This window comes from Eupeodes corollae, chromosome 1, assembly GCF_945859685.1.
Source record: "Eupeodes corollae chromosome 1, idEupCoro1.1, whole genome shotgun sequence".
Classification (NCBI taxonomy): Eukaryota; Metazoa; Arthropoda; class Insecta; order Diptera; family Syrphidae; genus Eupeodes; species Eupeodes corollae.
Genome location: NC_079147.1, coordinates 225941686 through 225963461, shown reverse-complemented (window position 1 = coordinate 225963461; position 21776 = coordinate 225941686). Strand labels below are relative to the sequence as shown.

At 37.9% G+C, this 21776-nt stretch overlaps 2 protein-coding genes across 5 annotated transcripts; both read left to right on the top strand.

Annotated features, from left to right (window-relative positions):
• The first annotated feature begins 556 nt into the window (after positions 1 to 556).
• On the top strand, positions 557 to 1678 carry LOC129940294 (lectizyme). Its single transcript, XM_056048588.1, has one exon. It carries the CDS (start codon positions 686 to 688, stop codon positions 1571 to 1573), a length of 888 nt encoding a protein of 295 aa, XP_055904563.1. The 5' UTR covers positions 557 to 685; the 3' UTR covers positions 1574 to 1678.
• A 10129-nt stretch (positions 1679 to 11807) lies between these two features.
• Positions 11808 to 16965, top strand: LOC129948973 (lectizyme-like). Of its 4 annotated transcripts, none has more exons than XM_056060156.1 (2): positions 11808 to 14017; positions 15812 to 16965. In XM_056060156.1, the coding sequence occupies exon 1, from the start codon at positions 11841 to 11843 to the stop codon at positions 12813 to 12815; it is 975 nt and encodes a 324-aa protein (XP_055916131.1). In that variant the 5' UTR covers positions 11808 to 11840; the 3' UTR covers positions 12816 to 14017; positions 15812 to 16965. The 4 variants fall into 4 exon arrangements, with proteins under 4 accessions (XP_055916131.1, XP_055916116.1, XP_055916121.1 ...); XM_056060141.1 differs by having other exon boundaries at positions 15775 to 16965; XM_056060146.1 differs by having other exon boundaries at positions 11808 to 15714; positions 15775 to 16965.
• Positions 16966 to 21776: the final 4811 nt, after the last annotated feature.

Here is a 21776-nt window from a genome sequence, read left to right as displayed (position 1 = left end):
TTTTGGAAAAAAATGGCTTTTTGTTTTTGTTTTGAAAGGTGCCAATATTAAGTACAAAAATCAGTGGTGCCAACCATTGTATCCTTTACGCTATTTGTTTTTTATTTTGCAAAAAGTTAGTGTGAACGAATATAGTGCCATATGTTGCACTCAGTTAGACCATAATCTACGAACGAACCCCTTTGCAAAATGAAATATTAATTTTTTCGGATATTTTTTTTAACACATCGTCTTTGAAATTGTTCAAATTGATTTTTCTAAATTGTTACCAATTTCGTTTCACATTTTTCTCACAAATGTTAAATTGTTCAAAGTTTCAAGCGCATTGTTTTTTTTTGACAATTTTCACTGTTCATAAATACATGATGAATATTTGTCTAATTCAAGATAATCTCTTTGTGGATTTTTGTTGGAAGCTCAAAAAACTAACAACGCCTTATTTGACCGCCTAGTTTGCCCAACATTACAAAACGACCCTGTTCAAAGCGCCACCTTTCAAGAGAAGCTATAAAATCATTATCCGACACACCCAGTAAATACAAAGTTTAATAAGACGTCGTGAAGTTAAGACCGACCGACTACGCTCTGCCAGAAAAGCAACTGGAAAAAGAAAAGAGCTTTTTTGAAATGTTATCAATTTCTATGATAAACATTTATTTTTATAATACTTTTAAATTTTACGTCCATGGTGGCTGTCGGGTTTAATACAAAAACGGGGAAATATCTCCCAGATCGGATTGAGTACTTACGAAAAACACGTCAACGCCACAGTTGGCCTCTGGAAGTTCTTGCTAAGACAGAAGCAAGGCCACACTCGGCGCCTTACATTGTGTCCATTCAGATTCAAACGGAGGAAGGACAATCTCTACACTATTGTGCTGGATCAATAATCAACGAAAATTGGATATTGACAGCAGCCCATTGCTTGGATTCGAAGGAAGTTGTCGAAAATTCTATTTTGGTAGCTGGTTGCCATGATATTCATTCTACAAGGGATGATGATAGTGTGCAACGGCGAACCATCGAGTTTTTCATCAAGCACGAGCTGTTCCTAGGAGGTGTTAATCCCTATGACATCGCTCTCATTTACACGAGAACACCTTTCAAATTTTCGGAATATGTTCAACCAGTAGAACTGCCCAAGCAGGGTGACCTGGCGCATGGAGCAGCAACCCTTTATGGATGGGGAAATATCTCAACGACTTGTATACCTTTGTTTCCGAGTCTATTGCAGGCCACTGACATGCCGATTCTAGACATGGAACTGTGTGAAGGAGTTCTTGGTGACGTCGGAATGTGTTTGCATGAGACAAACTTGTGTACAGGCCCACTTGATGGAGGTAACAGCATATGCACTGCCGATTCGGGAGGCCCTTTAGTCCAACGAAGTGTCTACTTTGGAAGAACGACGATAGTTGGAATTGTGTCGTGGGGCAAGATGCCTTGTGGTCAAGTCAATGCACCGTCCGTCTTCGTAAAGGTTGCGTCATTTATCGATTGGATCCAAAATACAATAAAGACTGCTGAGCAGAGTTTTAAATGCCAACAATTCTCGAAAGATATACAAATTTAAAAAATATTTTAAATAGTTTCATGATCTCAAATTGTCATTAGAACAACTTAGTATAAATCATTAATTAATCTTAAGTCTTATATATATAAATACAAAAGTCCAAATAAACACACATAATGTACATAATTTACAGTACATTTGATATCAAAAGATAAACTGTTTTATTTCTCAAATTGTGAAATAATACAAACTTTTCATGTGTATCAAATAAATGTCATATGAATGGTGAAAAGTTAAAATATCGGCATATTTTCTTATCGGGAACAACTGCGTGGTTTGTATTTGAGAATTTAATTGTGAAAGCAAGATATCTGCGAAGTTTGAATCTGATTTTTTAATTGGGAATACCGAACTTCGTCGGTCTTTTCAATTTAAACGATAGACCAAGATAAAACTAATGCAGTCGGGACAATAGAATTAGATCGAAAGAAATAATTTGTACGATATTTTTGCAAAATAGAAAAGAATACGAAAGTGCTGAAGAAAAACTCACACTCATGAAAACGTAAATGCCAAATTTTGCTTTACTCAAAAACCCCGAGTAACAATTCTGAGATTGATGATCTTCTTTTAACAAATCACTTCTTCCCTTGCTATGTATTTTATATAATCAGCTTTTTCAATTCTGTTGAGTTCTTTATTCAAAAAGAATATTCCATATAAGAGATAGCAACAAAATAAAAGGTGGGTGTATACCACGCCTCCTGAGTGCACATTCACAATTGCTACACTTCTTTGACTTCTTGTATGTATCAACATTTAGCAGTCTAGTAGATTTTATTCTTCTGCAACACTTCGAAGAGATCATTTTATGTATATACCTTTGGCATTACAAGACCTACCTTTTAGTAAAATCTCACATTGGGCAGGTTCAGGCTACAGAAGGGACTTGAAAGTAAGGCAAGTTTCTAGCATCTGATTCTCCAGCTGTCAAAAAATTGCAACTCTGAAGGTTGAGATATATTCCCAAAGCCTGGAGAATGGCAAAGTAGTCTTCATTCCTAAAGCAGGGAAACCCTCACACGTTAACCCTAAAGATCTACGACCAATCAGCCTATCATCCTTCCTTCTTAAAACCTTGAAACCTTGGAAAGATTGATTGAAACATCAGACATAATTAAAAACCATGTCTCATTTCCACAGCTCAACATGCTTACTTTAAGGGAAAATCAGTAGAATCAGCACTTCACTCGCTGGTACGTATTATTGAACATTCCCTCGAATACAAAGAATATAACTTAGTAGCGTTCCTAGATATTGAAGGAGCTTTCAACAACGTCAGTTACCAGGCGATCACAACAGCAGTAGATAAGCTGAAATAAGAGAAATCACTCATAGATCTTATAAGTCTCATGTTCAAAAGCAGGACAATAATTTCTAACATGAGAAGTTTTACTACCACCAGATCGGTGAATCGAGGCACTCCCCAAGGTGGAGTCCTTTCGCCTCTTTTATGGAATATGGTAGTAAACGACATACTTACAGCATTGGAAGCAGAGGGTTTCAAGGTGATTGCCGTTGCAATATCCGTATCTGGTAAGCACCCCCAAGTTATCTCGGAACTCCTACAAAATGTCCTAAACAGGCTAACTAAAGGGTGATTTTTTTGAGGTTAGGATTTTCATGCATTAGTATTTGACAGATCACGCGGGATTTCAGACATGGTGTCAAAAAGAAAGATGCTCAGTATGTTTTGACATTTCATCATGAATAGACTTACTAACGAGCAACGCTTGCAAATCATTGAATTTTATTACCAAAATTAGTGTTCGGTTCGAAATGTGTTTCGCGCTTTACGTCCGATTTATGGTCTACAGCGATGAGGCTCATTTCTGGTTGAATGGCTACGTAAATAAGCAAAATTTCCGCATTTGGAGTGAAGAGCAACCAGAAGCCGTTCAAGAACTGCCCATGCATCCCGAAAAATGCACTGTTTGGTGTGGTTTGTACGCTGGTGGAATCATTGGACCGTATTTTTTTTAAAGATGCTGTTGGACGCAACGTTACGGTGAATGGCGATCTCTATTGTTCAATGCTAACAAACTTTTTGTTGCCAAAAATGGAAGAACTGAACTTGGTTGACATGTGGTTTCAACAAGATGGCGCTACATGCCACACAGCTCGCGATTCTATGGCCATTTTGAGGGAAAACTTCGGAGAACAATTCATCTCAAGGAATGAACCGGTAAGTTGGCCACCAAGATCATGCGATTTGACGCCTTTAGGCTATTTTTTGTTGGGCTACGTCAAGTCTAAAGTCTACACAAATAAGCCAGCAACTATTCCAGCTTTGGAAGACAACATTTCCGAAGAAATTCGGGCTATTCCGGCCGAAATGCTCGAAAAAGTTACCCAAAATTGGACTTTCCGAATGGACCACCTAAGACGCAGCCGCGGTCAACATTTAAATGAAATTTTATGCGTTTTTTTTTTTAAAGTTCTCAATCTCTTAAAAAATCACCGTTTAAATGGGCTAAGCAATGTGGATTGGACGTCAACCCACACAAAACAGAATTAATACTCTTCTCGAGAAGATATAAAATTCCTCAGATTAGCCCACCCAAGATTAAAGGAATACCATTAGGCTTTTTCGACCAAGCTAAATATTTGGGCCTCATTTTAGACAAAAAACTAAATTGGAAGGCAAATATTGATGAAATAGTAAAAAAGGCCATAGGACCATAATGGGGCTTCTCCCCAAAAATAAATCACTGGCTATACACATCGGTAATCAGACCGATACTCATTTATGGAGCTGTCGTATGGTGGACCGCACTGGACATGATGGTAAATCTAAATAAGCTCATCAAAGTCCAGCGGTCAGCAGGTATGTACATCACAGGAGCACTTCGCTCAACACCAACCGCAGTACTGGAAGTGCTCTTAAACCTAACACCACTTGACATCTTTTTCAAAAAGTTGGCTGCCAACTCATGTGTAAGGCTTAGAGCCACCTCTCAATGGACCAGTAACAATACTGGACTTACTACTATTGGGAAAAACTGAATCTCAGTGTATCCTATAGACTCTCCAATTAATGCAGTGTATTCCAGGCCGAAGTAATGGCGATTAAAGAAGCACTATCCTGGCTCAAAGAAAACGTTATATCTTGTAAGGATATACGAATCTTCTCAGACAGCCAAGCCACTCTTAAATCTCTCGTGTCTGTCTCCACAAACTCTCAAACAGTCCACGATTGTCGACCATCTCTGAATGAGATGACGGAACAGTTTAACATTCACCTCATTTGGGTGCCGGGCCACATAGAAATTCCGGGAAATTGCAAAGCCGATGAGCTCGACAAAAACATAACATAGGAACACCACTTGCTACATGCAAATATCTTCTCAAGCAATATGCTCTAGAAACAACAAATGCTAGATGGTCACAGAGTACCACCTGCCTAGCAACCAAGCAAACAAAGTATAAGCTCTACAATTGGAGTAATAACGGGTCACTTCCTCATAGGAAGACATGCTCTGAGGCTAGGAGTCTACACAAATGACTTCTGTACAAGCTGCATGGACGAGGAGGAAGAGGAAACGGTCCAACACCTTCAATGTACATGTCCGGCACTCTCCATTAGAAGGAATAACTTTCTCGGTAATCCCTTCTTCGATAACACCAGTGACCTGGCAACGATTGACACAAAACGTCTCTCTAACTTTATTAAATGAGTAGCCTCATTATTGGTATCACAATGGACCCTTGAGGTCTACGTGCGTCAATGACATCTGGACAGCCACTCCAACCTAACCTAACCTAAGGCAACTCTATTGGAAACAGGACTGGAAAGTTAGTCAAGAAAAATCTCCATAATTATCAAGTCAATTCAAGAATGACAATCGATCATGTTTTTTTAGTCAACTGAAAGTTGAACTTTATTCCTCTACGATTTATTTATTTTTCGCAGAGAATGTTGTGGTAGAAGTTACATTGCCACTTTTTACAACAAACTTTCTACCTATAAAGTATATACAACAATGGCTTGCTTATGCCAAACCTGCTCAGTTTTAGGTAAGGACATTGTTGTTTAGATTGATCCCATTGGATATCAGAAACGTGTTTAGACGCAGCATGAATTGTGTCATGACCTGCCTTGAACCCGAACTGTTTATCCGGAATTATTTTGTTGTCCGCAGCCCACTTAGTCAGAGCCCTATTGATGATTTTTTCGAAAACTTTGCTGATGCTCGGAAGAAGACTTATCGACCGAAGATTTGACGGGTTGGAGTTGTCCTTTCCCTTTTTCGGGAGAGGATGAACCACAGCGGTCTTCCAATGTACTGGATAATATGCATCATTCAGTGCATTGTTGAAGAGTGTGGTGTAAATGTCGGTTGCCTCCATCGGTAAATGTCTTAGTACAACGTTGGATATACCATCGACACCTGCTGACTTTTTATTTTTTATTGAATTGAAGATGAGCTGAAGCTCAACCTTCGTCACTAACAAGGGACTTGGTCCCTTGGCATTTGCCAAGGAATCGTCATTGAACCGCATGAAACCGCGGTTCTCAGATCGCCATTGTGTGATATCATTTCGAAGATAAAAGTAGGGCTCTATTTTCCAGGTCGTGGTTGGGGCGAATGCTAACATTCACCTTGTACACTTGCTTGAAAGCAGCTCCAACCGCCTCCACTATTTCCTTCGGATCTTCAATTGTATAAAAGTCATCGTCAAAGATGGCTTCTTCTGGATCTATTTGCGCTGTCCTAAATACGTCTCTGTTCTCTTCAGCTCTTTGGAGTTTTAGACACGAAAGGTCATAATCGCTCTTTTTCCTGAATATCTTGTTGATTTTAGGGAACATATTAGGGTCACTGGAATTAACTGACCGAATCTTGCGGTCCCAGTACTTGTTAATTGATAACCTCCTTAATCAACAGATTGACATTTTTTATTACGACTTCAGTATCCTAACCTCAAAGTCGTGTGGGTCTGTAAGTCGTCTATATACGAGTAAGTTTGTGAGTCTTGTCAGTAAGCCACTCTTGTGCCTTCGCAGTGCGTCAATAGTCGCGTTTCAGTAAGCGTCCATTTGGTCCCGTTCTTTGTACTTTGGTATTGTCCGTTCCATCGTTCGACGCCATATTCAACGCTGTAAAAATTCATCAAATTAAAAAGATGGTTACCTCTGGAATTACTATGTTGATTTCCCCAATCTTCATGTTTTGTGTTCATATCACCGGTCAAAATAAAATAGTTTTCTTCCAAGCTCAGTTTTAGTTCCCTAAAAAGAATCTCGAGTTCTGAAGCAAAGTAAGTCACCTGCGGAGCTCCAGCCGAATAAGCCGCAAACATATACATCCGCTTCCCTTGAGTGAGAGGGATGCTTACAACGCAAACTTCTAGCGTCTTGAGCTTCCGCAATTCATTGTTGTATATGACTTTATAATTAATTCCTTTTCGTATGAAGAGAGCGACACCGCTCGACCCTTAAGTGGAGTAGGGCCGGTCTCTTTTTACGATATTGTAATTTTTATGACTCAATTAGCTTAGTCCAACGCACTAACCATCATGCCACGGCTACTGCTAAAAGAAAATGCACTAACTTGGTCACGTAGTCAAAGAGTCTGTTTAAAAGCATAGGTATTCTGTATTTTAACATCTTCTTTTTTCAAAAACATTTGGGTCTTAGATGAATTTGAAGTGGATGAAAAATTTCATCGACATTTTCTGAACAAAATGTTTCATCTACCAAGAAACACCCAAAGTATGCATTTAGTCGCAGGAAACCTAAAAGTCCAACAAACGAAATAAAAGAAACTTTTAATTCTATTTTATCTTTATTTAGGAAGTAGGTATTTAAAGCGCGATGTGCTTCCCACAAACTCGATATCAGGAATCACAAACGAATGATCATCGTCGTGTAACTCGCTGCAGGCAGCCTCTATCGAGACTCGCGCCTGTTGTGGTTGTGCTCCCTGATTGGCCGACTTATGGTGGCCTCTAACACTGCACGAAGGGTTGCCAGAACACTCCGCCACATGCAATAAATCTTGAAACAGGGTTGCCTAAGAATTAGATTAAGTTTTAAGCAGACTACATTTGAAAAAGCTAGTGTTACGTTAAAATCAATTTGAATTGGTTAGAATTAATTTTGGTTTCACAAATAATTTGAGAAGAACAAAACTTTTTACTCACAAATTTTATCATCAATCAACAATTTGACAGCCGGTGTTAAATACATTTAAATGTCAAATTAAAACGTGTAAATGTTCGGTGTGAACGATTTTCGGGTTTTCGAAAACTTTTTGCCGAAAACCCAGTTTTGGGTTTGTTATGAAAAACCTATTAAGACACAAAATACCGTTTGAGCATAGTACGCGAAATGTTGATATTTTCGACATTTCAAATTTTTTCAAACCTCTGTAACTTTTAAACACTTGGTCGCAGAACAACTCAAATCATCAGAACATCATAGTAATACATCCTAAAAGTCTAGGTCAAAAACTTTTTTGTAAAATTTACCACTCAAAAGCCTTAAAATTGAAATGTTCGATTAAAAAAAAACCTTTATTTTACTTTTTATTCTTACTTCAATTTTGTGTGGACTTTTGTCCCCAGTTAATATTTGTCTAATCTTCCTTTTAATTTAATGAACTTGTAATTTGGAAATACGTACATATTCCCAGGTAGTAAAACCTTCCGTTTACAAAACATCCAAAAGATATAAAAACAGAAAATCAATTCCAAAATCCTAAATGTTTGGAAATGTAAATCAGCTGCAGTCAAAAATATTCCAATTGAAAGTTTCTATTTTTAGCTGAAACAGTTCCACCTATCTTCAACCCTTGGATACAAAATGTGAGTTCACACTTCACTCAAGTATCCCACAAACCAAAACAATCTGGAAGTCTTAATGGCTGAATCACAAACACGCTTCAGCTTCGCCTTCGTCTGCGTTACGGTGGCCTTGCTTCGAGGTTGCTTTGAATGACATTTCTATTATTTCATCCCTCCAAAGAGCAAATATTTTGTTTGTTGACATTTTTTTACAGCTGATGAGCTGTCAGACAAAGCAAATGTTCAGATAATTGAACTAGAGCTTCCGTTTGGAGTCACATTACGTTACATTACGTACTTTTCCTTACGATTGTCAAACGAAACGTGAGGTCGAAGCTCCATTGTGATAGCATGCATTGAATTCCTATGGCTGAACTCGTAAACGTCAGGCGAAGCCGAAGCTGAAGCGTGTATGTGTTTCAGCCATAAACGTCAGGCGAAGCTGAAGCTTGTTTGTGTTTCAGCCATAAATTCCATGGCTTATAATGACCAAGCGATACGACTCAACCAAACCACCACTTGAGCGGGATTGGAATGCCATTAAAACAAGTACATGTGCATTGGTTAAAATTACAAAAACAACCCCCATCTAAATGAGAAACACCGAACAGCAATACTCCGGTCAACAGATCTTGAATCTAAATCCAGTCGTCAAACGCGCCAATCGTCTTTTTATCTTATAAAATAATTTTGTATGTTTTACATTTTTTTTATAAATAAAGTTTAAAGAAAAAAAACTAAAAGTTAGCGTAATAACTTAATTTGCATGCATGCAAAGACATGTTTTCGCATTATACTCACTCAATTGCTCTCCTCTCTTTTCAAGATCGGATTCTTTTTTCATTGCAGTTGTGCAATTAAGTACATTTCTGAGTGAAAACCCTCTGTCACCACGGTTGAAAATGTCGATACAATTGTAATCTATTCGATACACTCGATCTTACCAAAGTAAGGTAGTAGGGTAGGGAAATTTTTGTCTAAAGGTTCATATTTTTTTTACTAGAAATGGAAAACCAAATTCAGTTATTAAAATAAATATTTAAAATATAAATGAACAAAAATATAATACAACTTTTTAAGGGGGTACTAAAAGGGGATTTGTATTCTAAGTGTCAAAAAGATCATCTGAAAAATAGGATGGTTTGTAGTACCCGTGGCATGATGGTGCGTTGGACTGTCATGAAAGAGGTCCTGGGTTCAATTCCTGCCTGTACCACCTTAATTTTATAAAATAATTTTCGCGGGTACTGCCTCTTGGGAGGAATTGACAAGAGCAATTCTTGTCATGAAAAAGTGCAGATCGGATGCGGCCTAAAATTGTAGGTCCCTTCCAACAGTACTCGCACACAGGAATGGTTGAGCGTTGTAAGTCACTAGGCCCTGGTTCCCTACAGACTTTTTCGCCAATTTATTATTTTATTTGTAGATCGAACAAATCTTTTTTTGTTGGCCCTTAATATTTTTTCACATGAAGATATTTGTTGCTAAGAGTTTAGTTTGGAAAGTTAACTATCATTTGGAAAACAATTTTAATGTTAATTGACGTTTACAAAACATTGAATGAAAACAAAACATTAAGTAATTAAAAATCTAGTTTTGTTACCGAGATTTTTAGTCGAAAACCAATTTATACAAATTTTCTTAGCATTTATTGAAATATTTTATTTCTTGTATAAAATAATAGATTTTTCTAAGAACAAAATCTTACGTTAAGAATACAATTTTGTACAGAATGAAATCATTTTGAAGACAAAACCTTCATTTATTCACGACATATCAAAAACCGGATATCAATTTTTACCAATTTAGCGTAGTATTTTTTGTAGATTTTAATTTTAATCTGACTGTTGTAGTTTTATAAAAAAAATTACTAAACTTTGAAAACTGTATTTTCTATAAGATGAAATTAGATGGAAGCTTATTTGAGCATTTTATTTATTGCAATAAAAAAGTGTCAATCTAATTAAAAAAAAAAAAAACTCACGCTACTTTTTTGAAAATCTTCTCTGTACCATTCTGTATTATTATCTGTATAACAACATTTATTTGAAGTCGATATCTTCACTAGTTCTTGAGGTATGAACGACGAAAAAAGCTTCCCAAACCTACGGACATACGAACGTAGGATACACACACAGACATCTCTGTTAAAATCTTTTATTTAGATTCTATGGACATTGAAACGTTGTTGAATATGATTTTGTTCTAACTGGTGTCTTCTAAGACGATTGGTTTTCAAACAAACAATACGGAAATGTTCTTTTTGACAGATGTCACTTGATTTATGAACTTACTTACTCCTGGAAAAGACTTGCAAATCATCTTTATCGTGTCGGAAAGACGTAAACATGTTTTTTGGCATGCGTGGGATTCCACAAATCAGATAAGCAATGGACTGTTCTATGAAATGGAAACTACTCGGTAAATACTCAAGTTGTTTATATGTTATAACCTGCAAAACATATTTATTACTTAACTTTTGAAAAATGTTCCAATTTTCGAATCGTTTTCGTTTGTTTTATTTCTCCATTTCTGTCAACAGTTTTAATAAAATATTTGACATAAGCGTTACTAAAAAGGATTGGAAAATATTTTATAAAAAAGGATTCGCATGGTGTGGCATAAAGACAGTTTAACGCTAAGTATACACGATCTTCTAATATTGGCAGATTTTTCACAAAATATTTTAACTAATTCTCTATCAAGCATTTCAATGCTAATTTTTGTTCTTCCAAAAAAGACAGACAACAAATTTTCTATCTAAAATTTGGACGACTTTTTAGAATCGTTTGTACTCGTCTCAACACCCAATTTTTATTTTTTTTAAAATAATTGGACGATCATCCACTAATTGAATATTGGATGATGTTCTTTTCAAACAAAATCATCCAGTTTGAGCAGGACATTTTGAGCAGGACACAACAACAAAAGTTTACCGGATTTTGAAAGAATTTGAAAGCAAAAAAAATCGAAAGAAATAAAAAAAGTAAATAATATAACGAAAAAGAACTTTTACAAACAAATTTTAAAAGATAGTCGTTATTTATTACTGTTTCTCTTTTTTATGTTTTATATTTTTTAAATGTTTTTGCACGTTTTGTTGTCTTCACTTCTAATCTAAATGTTTATATTCTCTGGCATCTGTCGGGAAAATTGCCTTCCAATAATTCTGACATCGTTTTCTAAAGTCATCCAACCATGTCAACAGACAATTATTAGTTAGTGAAATGTAAAAAATAAGGCTATTAGATATTTTATTTTGATACATTTAGCTATTATTCTAGCAAAATAACAGATTTGCCACAATTAAGGTTCATTAAAAGAAAACTAAATTATACTATTACTTTTTTGCCATCCCTGATTTTTACCACACTCTATTTTTCAATGAGTGAGTTATTCAGTGAATTTTTTAAAATAGAGATATAGACATAGAGTAAGTTTTGTATCTTACTTTCGTCACAGACAAACAAAAACCACCATGGAGGGAAGATCGATCATTTTATTCGTAGTAATAATTATATTAATAGTTGTTTTTATATTTTTTAACTCATCTATTCCGGGTGATAAAAATTATAATGAACATAATTTTCATAATAACTTGAACTTAAATCAATTTATATTCCCAAATAAATTGCCGTGTCACGTTCCGTGTGCGCAAAATGTTAATAAAATCAACAATCATTACAATTATCAACAATTTGAACCCAAAACTGTCGCCGAACCAAATTCTGCGCCATTTGTAGCAGCATTTTTGTTGGGAAAAGATCATGTATTTGATGGGGTTATAATTTCAAAAGAAATCATATTAACTGCCGGCCATAATTTAACCAAGGATTTTTCATTGCGTCTAAAAGATATAAAAATTGCCGTGGGGCTAAATAACATATTGCATCTCGATGATTCTCGAGTGCAAATTCGAAAAATACACAAATACACAACATTAGATGACGAGGATTTGGCGCTCGTATATTTAGATACACACATTACATACAATGATTTCGTCACAGAAGTAGCTTTGCCTAAAGAAGACTTTTGTAAACCCGGCACGGAAGTGAAATCATATACTTTTGGACCGTGTAGTGAAAATTTCATGAAATCTACTGAATTGCATTGTGTGACATTAAAAATTCAGACTCCGGAAACGTGTGTCGCTGAATATGGACCTAAATACAAACTCTGTGCTAATGACAAGTATAAATTTAATGGAAAGAATTGTACTTTCTATTGTCAGGGAGACTCGGGTTCGCCACTGATTATGGTGGTGAATGACAGGCCTACACTGGTAGGAGTGTTACTAGGAGGGAACAAGGGATGTTCCCAAGATTCGGTAATTTTTTTTAACGTATTTTTCATTAAAGAATGGTTATTGGAAACACCAGACAAATTTTTAAATTCAAATCAATTTATGGAAATGAAAACGGAAGTAGGTAAGCTTGCTAAGTACGCTATGTAGATAGCTTAGCAGACAAACTGCATAATAATGTTAAATATTTAAATACATAATCATACATATAAAAATAGAGCCTAATCTTCTGCATAAAGAAGATAGGTACTCTTGGCTTTAGCTGAGATGGTTGCTGAAACTCTGTATATTATGATTATTATTTATGTTTTGTGTTATTTTGAACTTTATTTGGTTCTCGAGCTTTTCATGAAAGAATACATTATTCATAAAAGAAAACTATTAGAGATTCACAGCTGAGAAAATAAATTGCCACCGTGTGACAAACACATGAGTCATCCTAACATTCAGCGTTACACCCAAAACGTCATCACCAAGTGAAAATTCTATTGCTAATCAACCATGTGTGCAGAGCAACGGCAGTGCCGTCAAGAAATTATTCTTCGTCCAGCAGATTTTTGGGCACGAGTGCAACAACAAGCATATTAACGCTGCGCATCTTCACCATCGATGACGTTGACGATCGAATAAAAATCAGACCATCAACATACAAGTGCGCAGGCCACACCGTTTTTCATAGTGTCGTGATAAGCGGTACTTGCCGAGAACGACGTCATCGAGGGATAACAAATAACAACGGGCAACTGCGTATTTATATTGCAGAGCGCAAATAACTAAAACCTTTTTAAACTTGATTCCGTTCAAAATTGTTGCGATTTTCGAAGGGTCGACCTGGATTGTAACAGTTTTGTGCGGTCTTACGGTAAAGTGAAAACATAACTGCGATGCAATTAAACGGGAGCTATGGCTGACGTGTCACACAGGGATGTCTTCCGCTCGTCTCATTTTAGAATTTCGATTTTTGTGGAATCTACATATTTTTCTGAGACAAGTCTGGAGCTATTACGAGCAAAATTAACGACAGCACATAATGCATACGAAAATGTGCAGAGTAGCGTGCAGAAAAACAACGCTGGACCGAGCATGCCTATAGCATAGCAACAACCTCACCAAGGTACCCACTATGCAAGGAGCCACATCCGTCAGGAATGAGAAGCTGCGGAACTGGAAGATAAGTAGCTACTTTATTTACCTATTAACCTAATTAAAAAACTTAAACATTTTCTAGATTTGCGATGAAAATACAAAAATTATGGCTGTAGATGCTAGATATGGAGAACGTGCTGGCAATAGTTTTGTTTGGCACTTAAGTGGTGAGAGAGGAACTATTTATTAGGCAGGAGATCATCAGGGTAATATGAAATGAATTTTAACCTTACTTAACAATCTTTTCCTCTTTCTTGTCTATGATGTAGGAAAAATTGCAGTTTTTTTTGTTCACATGATTAGACACACACTTTAAATTATTTAATTGCTTGCGATCTAGAACGTCGATTTGAGTTTGCTTCAAAGTTTAAGCACATTTAATACCAATTTAAAATCAAATTGTGGTGTGGAATTTTAAACGGGCAAATCATAGGACCCTTTGAATTGCCCGACACACCTTATAGTGAAAATTATTTAGAATTTTTTGGAAAACAGAATCTGTTTATTATTAGATAATATTGCTCTCGCCCTGTTCCAGTCTATGTGGTTTTAGCAAGATGGATGTCCAGTCCATTTTGGAAGAAATTTCAGAAGTTTTTCAGACAGAACTTTCTCTGAGCGATGGATCGGTCGTGGTGGAACAATAACATTGCCCATTAGGTCACCGGACTTGAATCCATTAGATTTTTCGTATCGGGGTTGCCTAAAAGAGAATATTTTTGTTCAGCCAATATGCACTGTTATTGAACTTAGGGAAAAAATTGAAACTGCGGTCGAGGAAATGAGAAGTTCTTAAAACGTTGTCAAGTATGTTTAAATGCAGGAGTAGGGCATTTCGAACAATTGCTAAACAAAAATATGCATAGATATATACCTTTTTTTAACTTCCGAACAACGGCTTGGTTTCAACGGCTTCCGTTCCTTGGAAGCCGTTGAAACCAAGATCTCAATACATAGCAAAGAAAAGACAGCGTTTCCAAATAAAACTCCAGTTTGTTCAAGATCTCTGCATACTTCAAAGCGCAATTTCAAAACTCCATCTTGCATTTGCTGTCACGAAACACATTACCTATATCTTCGTCCACAATTTAAGGCTTTTTCTTCCGACAAAAAATAGAGTTTGCAAAAAACAATAATCTTTGCTTAAATTGTCTTTTCATGCACAAATTCTAGTTTCGAAACGCTAGTTAAAGCACTAGTTATGTCATCAATTAGTGACTACCTATAAAAGTATCCCGTTCGTCAACTTTACCAAAAGAATTCGACTATATTACTCTAGCTGATCCATCTTTTTCTAAGCCTGGTAATATCGACATTCTCATCGGTACTGATATCTTCCACGAAATAATTCTTGATGGTGTAATAAGGCCTCAAAACGGACCTTTAGACCAGCATACAGAACTGGGTTGGATATTATCTGGTCCTATTAATTCAAAAAATAGTTTATCTATTGAAAACATAAGCTCCTTTCATACACAAGTCAATGCAATTGATAATTCACTTCGAAAGTTCTGGGAATTAGAAGAAGTTTCTACTTCAAGAATTTCTACTCCTGAAGAAACAGCTTGTGACAATTACTTTCAAAATACATTTTCTCGTTCTGCTTCTTTCCTGTCCATCGTTACAAAACGATCTTTCATCAGTCATTCTGAAATGGCGTACATTTCTCTTCGTTTTCACATCGGACATTGAGAAAATGTTCCGACAAATCATTGTTCATCGTATCGACTCTTTGTGTTCTCTCCTGCTGACACTATATACAGAACAGAATACGAAAGGATAGAAATAGATGGGAAGCTAGTTCTCTTTTGTTATGTCTGCCTCGTTCGTCTGTTGGAGTAGGATGATGTGTCGAGGTTTGGCCAATCCCACAATTAAGGTAGAACGACGAAGACCTACAAAGGTTTTATTTGTATATTTATTTGTTTGGTCACAAAAGCTATTCATATCGAACTTGTCTCAGAAATGACGTCCGAAGGTTTTTTTGCTGCATTCCGAAGGTTCACTGCGCGAAGAGGAAGCTGTAGTCACTTGTACAGTGACAATGGAACCAACATTGTGGGAGCCAACAAAGAGCTTATAAAGATGAATCGTCAATTTCTTCAAATTCTTTCGCCTGACGTCCGTGCCCAGATGGAAAATAAAGGAACTTCCTGGAGTTTTATTCCGCCTGGGAGGCAGGAGTAAAATCAGTTAAGTATCATCTTTAACGTATTTTATCAAAAAAAAATTCATTCATATGCATACACTTCTAGTTCAAATCGAAGCCTCACTAAACTCCAGACCGCTGTGTCCACTCACCGATGACCCTACGGACTTAAGTGTACTCACTCCTGCCCATTTCCTTATTGGAGAGCCTACGAATATTGTTCCAGAACCATCACTACTTGATCTTAAAACCAACCGACTCAACAGATGGCAACATATCCAACAAATGTTCCAGCACTTTTGGGATAAATGGCACAAGGAATATCTATCACGCCTTCAACAACCTCCAAAGTGGACCAAATCCAAAAGAAACATCGAAAGAAATGACATAGTCATCATCCACTGGCTAGAGTAGTGGAGACTCATCCAGGTGCAGACGGCATATGCAGGGTTGTATCTGTGTATGCAAATGGAAAACAAAAAACAAACGCCCAATCACAAAGTTATGTCTACTTCCGGAAGTTAACTCACCAAATTCAGCATGTAACGACAATTCCACTACATAACAACATTCAACTTTATTTAAACATCTGTAATCATTTCAAAAAGATTCAATATTCTCAACAACGTTAGCGAGTATCAGGCGCTAAAAATCCTGATCCTTTTTTTCAACATTCATTCTAATGTATATAAGAGGAAATGCTTGTATACCATTTTTTTTATTTTTATTAAAGTATCTGTTTTTGTATCTTAAGTAAAGAAGATTAGTTCTTCCCCGACGGTATGTTTAGGATCTATTACAATTATTTCCGAAATTAATATTGTAAATCTTAACGAAACTAATGGCAACGCCTCTAGCTTAAGCCAAGAGCAAGTTGTCCGTAATCTCTTTCACTTTGGCTGCATACCGCATCGGGATAGGTTCTTTTTTTCATAATTAAATTGGTAGATACTTTATTGTCTATTATATTGAAATAAATTTCCATACTATATATTTAAAATTAAATTCTAATATTTTTTTTTTCCTACTAAGCTATCGAACAAACACATTTTTTTGATTTTATTTAAGTCACGAATTAAAAAAAATTAAAAAAAAATTCGTGACTTAGGTAAATTTTGAATTTCGCTCTTTACGGACCTGAACAATAAATAAAAGCTCGTTTTTCATTTGTCTTTAAAGATGGATAATATAGCCGTTGCAATCTTTGCAATAATTGAAGAAAATAGACGAAGAACACTAAAAATGCAGCGCAAAATTTTAAGGTTGGTTTTTAACACCTTGGATCATGATGACAAAGTGTTGGACCTTGGACTAATCTATTCAATTTACTTTTCTCCAGCTAGGGGTGTCTTTAGAAGGTAGCACGCTATACATATATTTTTTTTCGTTTCCAATTGAACTCCGATCGAAATAACTGTTCGTAGAAAAAACTTCCAAACTTCCTATTTATTCGGGGCTAGTGATACCACTTTTCAGGAAAGTCCTTTCCGATAGGTCTGACTTCCTTACTTACTTACTTAGCCCTAGAAAGATAACCTACGTCGAATTGACGTATAAATCATGTGTATCACTTATGTCCTATGAAATATGCTTATCTTTCTAGGGTTAAGGTGGTGCTACAGTCCGAGGCGGACCTGGGCCTCAATCAACATGCTTCTCCAGCCAGCTTAGTCCCTAGCTAGCTGTCTCCAGTTTCGCACGCCAAGTTGGTTAATGTCCTCTCCCACCTGGGTGCGCCACCTGAGTCGCTGTCTTCCTCTACTGCGCCGTCCCTCGGGATTGGATTCTAAGACCTTCTGGGCTGGAGCGTTGATGTCCATTCGCTCTATATGACCCAGCCATCTAAGCCGTTGGACTTTAATTCTTCTAACTATGTAGGTCAGTGTCGCAGTACAGCCGGTACAATTCGTCGTTTCGTATCTTCTCCTCCATTCTCCATCTATGCGTACGGGACCAAAAATCACCCGAAGAATTTTTCTCTCGAAAAATACTAAGACGCTCTCGTCTTTCTTTGACAGGGTCCAGGCCCCAGCGCCATAAATAAGAACCGGGATGATGAGTGTCTTATAGATGGTGATTTTAGAAGCTCGAGAGAGGACTTTACTTCTCAATCGCCTTCTAAGTCCAAAAAAGCAGCGATTTGCAAGAGTTATTCTTCGTTTGACTTAAGCGCTGGTGTCGTTGTCTGTGTTAATAGCGGTGCCTAGGTAGACAAAGTTCTTAACTACTTCAAAGTTATAGCTGTCCATTGTGACGTTTTGTCCAACACATCGTTGTTCAATGTTCTTTTTTGATGACAGCATGTACTTGGTCTTGCCCTCATTGACCACTAAACCCATCTTCTTCGCTTCCGTTGACATCACGCTTTGATCTTCCAATTATGTCAATATCATCTGCGTATCCGAGTAATTGGATGGATCTTTGGAAGATTGTGCCTCTAGTGTAGACGGTTGAGTTTTGCACAATTCTTTCCAGAACGATGTTGAAGAAGTCGCATGACAGTGCATCGCCTTGTCTAAAACCTTTTTTGACAACAAATTCATCGGTAAGATCTTTTCCGACCTTGATAGAGCAGCGTGCATTCTCCATCGTCATTCTGCACAAACGGATAAGTTTGACAGGAATGCCAAAACTAGACATTGCTCGGTAGAGCTCTTCCCTATAGATGCTGTCATACGCGGCTTTAAAATCGATAAAGAGATGGTGGGTATCGATTTGAAGCTCCTGGGTTTTTTCCAAGATCTTCCGTAGTGTGAATATTTGGTCGATAGTGGACTTTCCTGGTCTGAAGCCACACTGATAAGGACTAATCAGGTTGTTGACGAATGGCTTCAGACGTTCACATAATACGGCAGAGAGGATCTTATACGCAATGATAAGGAGACTGATGCCTCTGTAGTTGGCGCAGTTTAGAGGGTCTCCTTTCTTATGTATCGGGCACACTATGCTGAGATTCCACTCATCGGGCATGCTTTCTTCCGACCAAATTTTGCAGATGAGTTGGTGCATGCTCCCTACCAAGTCATCGCCTGCTGCTTTGAATAGTTCGGCGGTGATGCCGTCAGCTCCAGCAGCTTTGTTTGACTTAAGTTTAGATATAGCTATCTTCGTCAAGGTCGGGTGGGCGGAATTGTTGATCTGCGTCGCCGAGGTTGAGTGGTTCTATCTCCCTTACAGCGGAATTCGGTTCGTCATCGCCGTTATACAATTTGGAGAAGTGATCTTTCCATATTCTTAGCATCGACTGCGGTTCTACTACGATGTTCCCCTGATCGTCTTTACAGGCTTCGGTTCGTGGCTGGTACCCTTGGGAGGTTTTTTTACCTTTTGGTAAAATTTACGAACCTCATTCCTGTTGTGACATCCCTCTATCTCCTCGATCGCGCGCTTCTCATGCTCTCTTTTTTCCCGTCTAAGAAGCCGGTGTTCCTCTCTCCTCTTCTGCTCGTAGAGCTCGCGAGCAGCTCTAGTCCTTTTGTGCAGCGCCGTTTTGTATGCCTCTTGTTTCGCTGCGTGCGCTTGCACGTCGTCAAACCAGGGGTTTCGCTGTGGTGGCCGTGTGAAACCTAGGCGGCATCTCTGATGGCTGCAAGGCAATGTTGCCACTGGTTTTTAATGCTTAATGCAGGAAGCATAGGACTCCTTAGGAGGTTATTAGAGACTCGATCGGAAAAGGACATGGCAGTCTCTTGCGATTGTAGCCGTCTAACATCGAATCTTCTCACAGTACTTCCTTGTTTTGGCTTGGATCGGGATATCCGTAGCCGTACCTTGGCTACAACGAGGTAGTGGTCCGAGTCAATGTTCGCCTCTCGGAATGTTCGGATATCCTGGATACTGGAGAAGTGTCGTGCGTCGATCGCAATGTGGTCAATCTGGTTGACGGTTGATTGATCAGGAGATTTCCATGTCCCCTTGTGGATATTAAGATGCGTAAACTGCGTACTAGCTACCAGAACGTCTCGCCCCGCAGCGAAATCGACCAGCATGAATCCGTTGTCGGAGGTAGTGTCGTGCAGGCTGTATCTCCCGATTATGCCACCAAAGATGTCTTCTCTTCCTAGCTTGGCATTAAAATCTCCTAAGACAATTTTAATGTCATAGCCAGGGCACTGCTCATATGTCTTGTCCAAGAGCTCGAAGAACATATCTTTGGTGTCTTCATCTTTCTCCTCTGTTGGGGCATGCGCGCATATAAGGCTTATGTTGGCGAATTTAGCCTTGATGCGGATTGTCGTGATGCGCTCGCTCACACTGTTGAAACTCAAGACTTTTTGCCTGAGCCTAGTTCCAACAACAAATCCACACCCAAATAAGCCTAGTACGCTGCTGATGCGAAACGAAATTTTTCGGTGGTCTCCAAGTGTAGAGCGAAATTAAAACGAAAACCACAACGGAAAAATATTTGTGTAGAGTCTATATATCTATAGAGTCTATATCTTTATTAAAATGAAAAACACCGAAAGTCACGAGTAAACAATTTTCAATTTTGATTTGTAAACAATTTTTTCCAATAAATAAATTAAACGTCAAAATTTCGCAAGCAATTAATATACCGGGCAATTAAATTGAGAACGAAAAGAGTGGAGAATTGTACTAAAAAATCTAGTACAGCTATCCACTAAAATGACACATTTCGTTGTTCAGCAGCGTACTGAAAAACGAAAAGCACAGCGAAATTTTTCGTTTATGATTTCGTCATGTCATTTTTGTATGGGAAATTTCGTTTCGCATCAGCAGCGTACTAGGCTATAGACGCTGTCTTTGTTCTCGGTAGCAGTCGCCGTAGTAGATATCGCAGTCTTTTAGTTTGCGTTTACCCGGTCCATCCCATCGCACTTCTTGGATGGCTGTAATATCTGCCTTGCAGCAGTTTAGGGCTTCCGCTAATTGTTCGGCTGCATGTGGTCTGTTAAGGGACCTAACATTCCACGTACATATCCGAAGTTCGTTGTCCTTATTTCGTTTGCGTGGGTTGTCAACAGTGAATCCGTCCGTATCCGAGGCTTGTTGTTGCTTCGAAACTATGATGTTTTTACGTGGCCAGGAAGTCACCCCGACGGCACAACCCCCAACCTGGAGGGCCAGATCCTTAGTATAACTCCCAGGAAGGGGAGCCGGATGAACCGCTCCTTATAGGCCTGGGCTCCGAATATGTCGAAGAAGCCCTATAAGGTGTTCACTAAGTAGTTCGACCTTACTGGAACTGTAGACGCCACCGTTGATTCTATCTCGAGAATTCGTCCGCTGCCGCCTGGATAAGGAGAGGTGCCTTAGTGGAAACACCTCTCCCCCCCTCTCTCGTTTGCTGCCCCCAACAACTTTCCACTGGGGTTGGAACACAATCTCCAGTTGAGGTACTAGGCACCCGATGTTCACCGCGGCGAGGTGAGAGTAGGAGTTGATAGACAGAGGTGGGTTTTGAGAAAACCTGTGGACGCTTGTGTCCTCTTGAATACACATGTCTACCATTTGAACATCCAGAGTATATCATAACAAGCATTTTTCTCGAGCAGTATAAACCAAGTGTATAAAATTGTCTGGAGCAACATAGTAAATAATTTTTTAAATTAGTTAATTAATTTTACTATCAAGTATTACACCAAGGTATTTAAAGGTATTCACAAATTCTACCTGAAAGCAATGAGTTGAACAGGGCTCCCTTGAGACAAAACTATTAGATTCATTTACACTGAATTTAAATTGTTGGCAATCTGAGGAATGATAAAATATATCGCAATCAACTATGTTAGAAGATCCTGACAGACTAAAGTACATTATTTTTGTTTTATTACTTAATACCATTTTATTAACTG

What these genes read in the sequence shown, in the direction of transcription:
- LOC129940294 (XM_056048588.1), top strand. Translation starts at nt 686, where the DNA reads ATGGTGGCTGTCGGGTTTAATACAAAAACGGGGAAATATCTCCCAGAT.
- LOC129948973 (XM_056060156.1), top strand. Translation starts at nt 11,841, where the DNA reads ATGGAGGGAAGATCGATCATTTTATTCGTAGTAATAATTATATTAATA.